The following is a 10538-nucleotide window of genomic DNA, read 5'->3' as shown; positions in this document are numbered from 1 at the left end:
ATTTGTGTACCTGCTTTCTATACTAAGAACATAGGAAAAAAGATTGTTTAACAAAATAATGTTATCCTTATAAAGAAGTCTGTCCGAGAAGGAATGAGAACGTGATAAATGAATCACATCGAGCTCAAGACTAGTTTTCTTCTTTGTAAATCTATGGATGAACAGAAGACTGGAGTATATATATATATAACTTTATGTCTTTTTGTATGTGTGTATGTTTTGTGTGTGTGTGCGCACATGTATGCATAGCATGTGTTTTTGCCACTGGGGATGACCAAGTGGTTCACCTCTAGTCCCCAGGACAGTGAAAGACTTGGTGTTTGTAGTCATACCTGCAGTGTTTGTAGTCATACCTGCACATACCTGCAGTGAGTACATGTTATATTTTCCATTGTACAAGTCCATAATAGCACTGGTATTTCGAATCAGGGATTTCTTAGCTTTTTTTGAGAAGGGACCCCAATATTTGTAGTTAAAAACCTGATGTTTTGTAGTTTTACTGTTGCCCAAAGTCAATGGAATGGACGTGTAACCCTTAGGGAAGCATCATAGTGCATCTTTCACAGTGTGGAAAGGATATTCCAAAGAACGCAATGTTAAGTTGAAATTCACATTGTTCAATGACATCGGCAGACCTCAATGTCCATTTCCATTCATTTAAATTATGCATAGGATATCCAGCTGTTACCAGGGAGAACAGCTATGTTATATAATTAAATGTACACATGTGCTTGCTCAAAAGTCCCCAACAAAATATTCGTTTTTTTTGAAAGCTGTTCAACTTTCAGGGATCTTTCAATCGTTACAAAACAAAACTGGTAATATGCATTGTAAATAAGCAGGGGTCCTTCAGAAGTAAATCAAGTGAAACAAAGCACAATGTGTTGAAGCTGTGTTGGTTGTGTAATATAACTATTTTAGAGTAAGATAACTGACTAAGCTGCTATGAAGGCATAATGACTTACCATAACCAGAGTCTATGTTGTTCATACATTATGATTAGCGTGTATACATAATTTTATTTCTTCACTCACTATTAGCTGACAGATGAATAAGCCATTTCTAACAAATTGCCCTCAAATAATTGCTCTTAAATCCAACCGACAGCACGTGTATGCAAACCGTGACTCAGGGTTTGTGTGTATGTGAAACATAAAGAGACGTATTCTACCCCTTCTGCCTATTAACGCCAAAATGGTGGGCATGTCTGAGCATGCTTTAAATGGAGTTCCTTTATATCACTGTTTTATCTTTCCATTTATAACACTTTCCATTTTTATCCACAAAACATATCTTGCACACTCTAGTGCAAGATATGCAAGTATTTTTAGAAAGTAATCAGGTAGTTCCAATGTTCCTCTTCCCGATCTTCTGATAAATAAATCCCCTGTTCACCTCCGACCCCTCCCTGGGCCCCAGAGAGGGCCGCTCCGTGGGCCCCAGAGAGGGCCAGTCACTGGGCCCCAGAGAGGGCCGCTCCGTGGGCCCCAGAGAGGGCCACTCACTGGGCCCCAGAGAGGGCCGCTCCCTGGGCCCCAGAGAGGGCCGCTCCCTGGGCCCCAGAGAGGGCCGCTCCGTGGGCCCCAGAGAGGGCCGCTCCCTGGGCCCCAGAGAGGGCCGCTCCGTGGGCCCCAGAGAGGGCCGCTCCGTGGGCCCCAGAGAGGGCCGCTCCCTGGGCCCCAGAGAGGGCCGCTCCCTGGGCCCCAGAGAGGACCGCTCCGTGGGCTAGCGCTTGTGCACGTCCTCGTGCCTCAGGATCTTGTAGAGCACCCAGTAGAAGATGTTGAAGAAGAGGAAGGCCAGGGGGAAGCCCGCCCGTGACACCGTGTCGATCTTCTTGGCGCGGTCGACAAACAGCTTCCTCATCTGCTCGTGGGTTTTGCCGCCGGGGCCGGGGGCCGCTTTCCCCCCCGCCGCCCCGGGCAGGCTGTGGGCAGCCAGGGCCGCGCTCCCTCCTGGGGTTGTTGCTACGACAACGGCGCTGTTTGCGCTGCCCTTGGAAATTGACTCCTTGTGGTTGCCGTGGGCGGAGCCTGTGACGCTGCGCTGCTTGTCCCGTAGCTCCTCCCCCTGTGAGGACAAACAGAATGATCATACATGAGACAACAAATGTGTGGGTACTGTGATGTCTCTATGGTATTGTGTGTGTGTGTGTGTGTGTGTGTCTGTGTGTGTGTGAGAAGCTTGCAACAGGATAATTGTTGTGGAAAGTGGATCCTCAATCCAATAATAATGAAGTCTGTGAAGCGTAACGTTCTCTCGGACGTGTCAATCAACATCAACCGCTGCTCAGACTGCTCAGACTTCAACGTCACGAAAAGACGCAAAAACAGGATTTCACACCACTTTTCTCTTATCTTAGTCCTATTTTTAATAACAGTGACAAAATGATATAGCTTACTATGTTGAATATCATACATGTTGAAGACAAAAATGAAAAAAACAAAATGACAAAAAATGGTCTTGGCTTAAAGAAGAATATGCCACCAAAGCAGTAGGACTCTATCAGATCTCTACTTCAATGGTATGAGAAAAACCCAGGAATTATTGCTGTGTTTTGCCAGAAAGCAACAAATTATATATTTTTGTATATTGTTTATTTTATATAATTCCTTTTATTTCAATATATATATATATATTTTTGGTGTTATGCAGATCTGTAGGGAACCCGGGAGGTGACATGGGAGTAATTATTTTTTCTATGCGCACACGCTTAAGTAAATTACACGCACGCTTAAGTAAATCGCACACGCACTTAATGCAGATCAGAATGTTTTTCAGTTATCCAACACCTGATAGTGTTGGTAACGACCTTTAAGGAGTTGTTTTCCTGTTTCAAATATATAACAATATGAATTTAACCACAAGAGTAGCTGTATATTTCACTTTTTAAGAATCGTTTTTTTGGTAAACTGATCACCACTACTGTTCACACAATGTATTTTTGATCTCATGATCAAAGCGATGGAGCAGTCGTGGTAAAATGACTTGGTTATGTGTGGATTCCTGTAGCGGTCTTGCATCCTAGCAGACTTGTCCACTTCCCCCATCGTATTGTAAACTACCCTGGCCCCTCCCGCCAGGCCTGGTTAGTGCCACGGCCAACCCTTAACTCTGGACCATGGTCCCATCCCCCATCTTCGTTTTGTCGATATCACACCCAAAATCCTTTGTTGTTACTGCCAACCATGTGAAAGATCCCTACAAGAATCATGTAGCCATTGTCTCTCTGAACATGCTTGGTAAAAGCTGCCACCGTGTCTTCCCAGGATCATTCTCCATTAAATCAAGTACTTTGAAGGGTCCCAAGAAATATCTTGTGGTGTAGTCAGAACAATGTACGATATTGCACAGCAGTAGTCCAGAAAGAAAATGGGCTTCAAATGCTGCAGCCTCGGGCCTCGCCACCAGCAGGCCTCATGTTGAGGGAGTCAACTTGAGGCCTGCACATAACGTTAGAACATTTCAGAGTGAGCAAAGAAATATTTGCGAATATGTCCGGTCAAACAAACCACGAGTGGGGCCCGAAAAAGACAAGCACTAAAACATGAGAGAGTGTCAGAATTACTAATGGAGACTCAAAAATTAACAAATGTATGGAGTGCTTCCACAAATCTCCCGGCTAGTCAGCCCGCTGCTGCTGCTACATCTACCACGACTAGCCAACCAACTGCAATTGACATGACTAGCCAGTCTGCCAGTGCCCTTACTAGCAGAACAAGCTCTGCTGATGCTGATCCAGAGCAAGGGCCAGGTACTAGTCCATAATCACAAGTGTGCCGAGATGAAAGTATCTTTAAGTACCCTTAATTGTAAAATAGTTTAAAAAAAGCTTGTTTGTATGTAAGGCTAATTCAAATGCGTTCCACCCTGGAGATGTTGCACTTGCACTCTAGGCATAGCTGACTGCCTTTTTGTGAGTAATAATGGCCATTCCCTGGCTATTTAGTTTTTGCTTTGGAATAAATTAAAATCAGTGTACATTTACATTATTGGTTTACAATAGACATATAGTTGTATGTCATGGCACATACATTCTGTCCTTGGCTTTAAACTGTCTAGGGTGCGATCAGATTCATAGAGGGTTCTATGGACTTCAAAGTGCTGACGTTTCAGTGCAAGGGCCGAGGGCTTGTGTGCCTGTCATGTGCGTCGAAGTGATATAGGGGCCTCCTCCTGGTAAATAGCCCCAGGCCTCAACATTTCTTAATCCGGCCCTGGTCCTGGCTACTACAGTTAGAGAGCTTGAGGGGCCCTCAAACTCTGCATCACTCTCGTAATGGACTGAAGGACTCAAACCCTCATAGCTCTCCCTGCAATGTGTCTTTAAATGTGACCTCTCTGGTGGTCCAACACAGTTGATAATCAACCTTTTATGGTCTGAACCTCCATGGAACACATACCTCTTACAGTTTTGTGCAGGTATGGTATTACAGGTACTGCCAGATATGTTTTCAACCCTGCCAACTTGTTACTCTGCCTGTAATAGCAACATCGCACTGAACCCATGCAGCGCACTAAGGGATCAGCAGTAGTTTTTCTACGAATCATGAGTCAGTCTGCTCGCATATACTCCCTTTATCTGAACCATTAAATCTGTTTCATGTTTTACATCATTTCAGTTAATTTTCATCTATAGCTTATTATTCAGCAATCTCTGTTGACCCTATAAGCAAAGAGACCGACCCCAGTTTGGGAAAACACTGCCAAAGGCCCGATACGCTTGAGCCAAAACTAATATGGCTGTGTTCCCTTAAGCTGTCTAACAGCCTCACTATCGCTTTAGCTTTGACCTTTGCCCTCATCCATCTTCCTTTTTGGATCACTGGCTTCCTGAATACATTTATTTCCAATGTCCAAAACCTGAATGTAGTTTGTGATACAGCCAGAATATATATTATTATATTATTTCATGGCTCAGTGAGCCGTTTGCTTATGACCTGCTTATGGACGCGTTGTGATTATATTGTTTACCAGAATCTGATGGAACAAATCCTAGATCAACACTGTCCACACTGAAGGAATATGCCATGCAAATAGCATGGAGGAACACGTTTAACCTAGAGAGGGCCATCACCCTCAGCTTGACGGGCCAGCAGGTTCATTAAAACATGGCCAACTGGCTCTCTCTAGCAGCAGACGCAACATGGGCAACCCCATCAGACGATGGGACACATTTGGGGAAAAAAACATTATCTTAAGTCCTTTAAACTACTTAATAAATTGCATTGATGTCTATTTAACTTTTGATTTCTTTATGACCTTTTGACCTCTTAATACAGCTGTTTGAGTCTGCACTCAATGAATGTGGTCCTTCATTTAGTTTACATTGTGTTCTCTCTCTATAAAGTAAAGACTTATTACTGGTTGCAGTTCAGGGTTGTAGGAGTGATACACTAAAATACTCTATACTCTATTTCCTCCTCTATTCTCCTCCACTTCCGTCTGCCCTGGATCACACCGGGAGTTATTCTAGGATGGGAGGGTTTGGATTCTTTTAACTAGATGACCTCTCTTTGAACGAGCGACTCCCAATATAAGACAAGAAGGCTGCTTTCTCTGGGAACAGAGTAAGAGGATGCAAACACGTAGGCCTTGTGCGAGGTCATGAGCCTGTTGTCCTGCATACCTGGTCACCGCTGCTGCTGCTGCTGCTGCTGCTACAACTTATGCTTTGTGTCAACATTTGTTTAACAATCAAATCACCCTAAAAAAGGAAACTGAAAGATTTACAAACAAATAAGCAAAAATCCATCTGGAACACTAACACAGACCATCAGGTGCAGTAGAGCTACTTATGATTAATATTATATTGTTACATGTTTATAATCAGTAGGACATGGATAAAGGTCAAGGCTTTGGAACCAAGATTCATCTATGGATCAAAAAACGCAAAGTGTATACCAAGAATGTGTTACCTCGTCTGATTCCTTCACTTTGTGTTTTTGTGTTCAATGGTACACATACTCTACACTAGGATTTAAGATGTAGGTTTTTATTAAGAGCTATAACAGGAGAAATAGGATTGAGAGCAATTGACAACAACACACTGGGTGACCACCATTTACAATCGTAAAAGTGGTAGGACTTGCAACCCACATAGTGCGGATATTCCTTCAAACAACGTCAACCCTGTTCCAGCTCACACTTTCACGCATGCACAAGATGTTATTACCCTGTGGTTGTTGGTGTAGATGTTGGTCATAGACCCATACAGTGGGCCAGGGGGCTTGAGGCCGTTGTCAGTGTTAATACGCTGTAGGGAGGCAGCCAGCTCCACAGGATCGACTGCACCTTTACTATTCTACCACCAGAGGGCAGCATGCATGCAGTGGATAGTGGATACAGCAGAGGGGGGGTCAGACACGCACACACACACACACACACACACACACACACACACACACACACACACACACACACACACACACACACACACACACACACACACACACACACAGACACACATACACAGATGTAAAGAAAGAACAATGGCTTCTGAATAAAACACAAGGGTGGACGATTCAGTCAATTACTATTAATGTATCGTAAAAAAAGAGCTTGCTCCACTTTGTTTTGATTACATTTAGTTTGATGTGGCTCAGGGTTCTCACCCATCATTTAATTATACTTACCATTATCCTAGAGCCAAATGCATGAGAACCATGACACTATATCAAAACACAATTGAATCACAACTAGGTGGGATGATCAGAAATTGCTGATAGCAGCTTCAACGTCTAAATGAAAACTATAATTTGATATACTTTTCTTTATAATTTCTGTAGTAATTATGTTTAATTTTACGAGGGATTGACAAAACCTTTTAACTTCAATTCAATTGGATGACTTGACTGAATCAGGGGCTTCTGCTGTCCACCCTGGCATGCAATGGTCCATCAAATAAAGAACAACATAATCAAAGCACACAGAGATGGCTACAGCCATGCTGTGTCATGCAGACACCGGACAGTGCACACACAGGGGACGCAAGACACCTTTGCAAACCAAATTGTGAAATCTCTCTTCTTTAAAGCCGTACCAGTTGTCCTCCAAACAGGGTTAAAATCATAGGCTGCAGATGCACCATTACGTCTGAGGCCCTGGCTCATTGAACTCTGCACAATCCTTTGTCTGACAATGATTAGCGTTACCCACATATGAGCCATGAGGCTGATCGTAAGAGACGTGTGCGTCCTCATTCACCTTCTGCTTGTTCTTGTGCGGCCGCCGGAAGCGGAGGAGATCCTTATGTTGCCTGGAGACAAAGTTGACGGCCGCGTACTCTAACAGCGCCGAGAAGACGAAGAGAAGACACACCGCCATCCAGATGTCAATGGCCTTCACGTACGATACCTGCATACACACAAACACACGCCGCTATGGCTGTCATCGGTCTGCTGTTATGAATGGAAGGACATGGATACATGTGGCATTTATATGCTTAAGGGTGCGCTGCACTAACTAAAAAAATGATAACAAATAAACTCTGAGCCCAAATTGTATACATTTCAATCCCTATTCCAGGCTGAACTTACCCTGGCATTACAGATGATCTATATATGATCTATAAATCTCTCTCTCTCTCTCTCTCTCTCTCTCTCTCTCTCTCTCTCTCTCTCTCTCTCTCTCTCTCTCTCTCTCGACAATTGTTGCTGTTCAACTGCCTTGTTTTTACATTGTTAAACACAACATGCTTTATTCCAAGCCTTTGACTGCATTTTGTTGCTATTCTCTTTTATTACAAAGAATAACAAATGTAATTTATTTTATGTAACACAAGATCTCATATGTCATGCATGGCCAATCTGTCATCTTAGATTAGAAAAAGTGTACTTATATTGGGTTTGCAGCATACTATAATTCCGTAAATCTGTTGCGAGAAAAACTTAAATAAATATTGAATATATCAACACGTTTTCTGTATTAATGATGAGTAGCCAATCTATATATAAATCCATGACTAATTTAGATACACATGCAAGAGACCCTGAGTTGAAAACGATGTCAAGGACAGTGCTGTAAAAACAAGGAAAACAGTCATGGCGCACACTCACACTGACACACAACTTAATTTGTGCGGTTATGTTATAATGGCAGTTTATGCAAGTGTGTGAGAGGGAGAAAGAATGAAAGATGGAAAGATACATTTTGCTGAGATAGAGATTGTGTATGAGGCTATGAAATGAGGACCATGTAACCAACTGTTTAATGTTGGATGTTCCCTCATGCATAACAGTCACTAGGACAACAGCAGTCTATTGCTTTTCTCAGACACACAAACAACCCCCCCCCCCCCCCCCCCCCCCCCACACACACACACACAGAGACACACACGTTCATCTAGAGCACACACGTAGACGCCCACATACTCTTTTTACACAAACTACATTTGAGCTTTACAGGATGTGTGTAGAAGCAGTGTACAATTAAATGAGGCAGTGTCTTCCAAGTCCCATTCCCTACGTGTGTTTGTGTGTGTTTCTGTGTGTGTTTCTGTGTGTGTGTGTATGCGTGTGTGTGTGTGTGTGTGTATGCGTGTGCGTGTGTGTGTGTGTGTGTGTATGTGTGTGTGTGTGTGTGTGTGTGTCTGTATGTGTGTGTGCTGATAGGCAGTTCATGTAAGTACCATACCAGATTACAGTGGTTTATCTGTGGGGAAGCATAATAGAACATTGATGATATGAATGCCTAAATGGCATTCAACTAAATTGGCATTCAATATTAACCCTAACCCTAGGCAATTGACAGAAGACTTAAATCTTCTCTTTATTTGTCAACCCTATCATTGCAGTGACTAATGTATTTGGGAAGATTTTTAAACTGTTATAGTAAGCACTACGATTGTATTCTGACTCCTAGCTGGTCATTGCCAGTGTTGTCGTGGCCGTACCTGCCAATGAATGGACTGCCTAAGGTGATGGTGGTTAAGGCGATGGACTAGAAATCCATTGGGATCTTCCCGTGCATGTTCGAATTCTGCCGACAACGTTATAATCTTATGTTATGAATATCTATCTCCAGTCAATACACTGTCCTCGAAGAAATTACAGACTTCACGTGAACATGGTCATAAAAAATAAGTTTCTATTCTCATCATTATATTCTATTCCATGTTTTTATTCCTCTGTACATTTAGTGGTTCCCATTGTTAAAACTGTCAGTATGAGGTGACAGTATGTGGTGACGTCATGATGATTTTGATAATAGTCGTGGCCGAGTGGTTAAGGCGACGGACTAGAAATCCATTGGGGTCGAATCCTGCCGACAACAAAATACTCATGGTAGAAGTGAATATCTTACTGCATATTCGATACAACATTTTACTATACTATGTTACAGCCCACCAGAGCAAGCAGGTTACATCTCACAATAGCCAGCTTGATAGGGTATGAAGAGAGTGCCTTTGGAGAATAGATCGATTTTTCACTGTGTTATCCTGAGGGAAAAGAATCGGGACAGGTTCAGACCACAATACTAAAAGTATGCTAAATCAGGACTTGTTTAAGGCCTTGAATTGCATTGATCAAGCAAACTTAATCCAAGGCAAGGACTTGATCTTAGTCTCAGATCTAGTTAGAAAAATAAGATTAATAATAAAAAGAAGTATGTGGTGAGACATTTAAACAAGATAGAATATGAAATGATATTAATAATGATAATTAGTGTATACAGATCTAAAATGGGGAGAGACATGAGAGACATTTTGAAAAGCCACTGGAGAGTTTACAATATCTATAATAATAATAATAATAATAATTATACATTTTATTTCAAGCGCCTTTCATGCCACCCAAGGACACTGTACAGTAAAGCTAAAACTAAAAGGTAATAAAATAGCATTAGACATCAAACAGGGACAATAAAACAGACACTGAACATTTGCTAAACACACTATAGAGAAAAAAACAAAACAACTAGATAATAAATAAAACAGCAGTAAAAGATACATGGGAAGAGGAAATGGAAGGCGGGGAGCGTTGGTCAGCCCCAGTCAAGGTCAGGGTAGGAGGGAAAAGCCAGGGTGAATAGGTGGGTTTTGAGAAAAGATTTGAAAGTGGACAGTGAAGTGCATTGACGCAGTGCAAGTGGGAGGGAGTTCCAGAGATCTGGACCGGCCATGCTAAACGCCCTGTCACCCATGGTGCGGAGGAGTGCAGTGGGGGTGGAAAGGAGGTGGGCTACAGTGGAGCATAAGGTGCGGGTTGGTTGGTAGGGGGTCAAGAGGTTAGAAAGATAGGAAGGTGCAAGATTATGTTGTGCTTTGAAAGCAAGGACAATGGTTTTAAATTGAATAAGGTATTGCACAGGGAGCCAGTGTAATTAGTGGAGGATGGGAGTGATGTGTTGCCAGGGCCTGGTGCGGGTGAGAACTCTTGCAGCAGAATTTTGTACGTATTGTAGTCTGTTAAGTAACTTTGCTGGGACACCGAAGAGAAGGGCATTGCAATAGTCTAGTCTGGAGGATATGAAGGCATGAATGAGAGTCTCAGCAGTGGTGGGGTTTAGTGAGGGGCAGAGTTTGGAAATGTTTTTGA

The 10538-nt window shown here is 42.7% G+C and overlaps 1 protein-coding gene across 3 annotated transcripts in view; it reads right to left on the bottom strand.

The window, feature by feature from the left end:
* Positions 1-1725: 1725 nt before the first annotated feature.
* glra3 (glycine receptor, alpha 3) overlaps positions 1726-10538 on the bottom strand; it is a gene marked incomplete at both ends in the record, with an annotated part of 40033 nt that continues 31220 nt past the window's right edge. The window contains 3 exons of one of the 3 annotated variants that reach the window (XM_079730851.1): positions 1726-2070; positions 6176-6304; positions 7207-7356. In XM_079730851.1, the coding sequence (XP_079586977.1) occupies positions 1726-2070; positions 6176-6304; positions 7207-7356 (624 nt within the window). The remainder of the gene's footprint in view (positions 2071-6175; positions 6305-7206; positions 7357-10538) is intronic. The other 2 variants (XM_079730852.1, XM_079730853.1) reach the window with 2 other exon arrangements.

Source organism: Pollachius pollachius, assembly GCF_949987615.1.
Source record: "Pollachius pollachius genome assembly, chromosome: 2".
NCBI classification, from domain to species: domain Eukaryota; kingdom Metazoa; phylum Chordata; class Actinopteri; order Gadiformes; family Gadidae; genus Pollachius; species Pollachius pollachius.
Note: the sequence above shows the minus strand (reverse complement) of the source record. Positions and strands in the feature narration are given on the sequence as shown.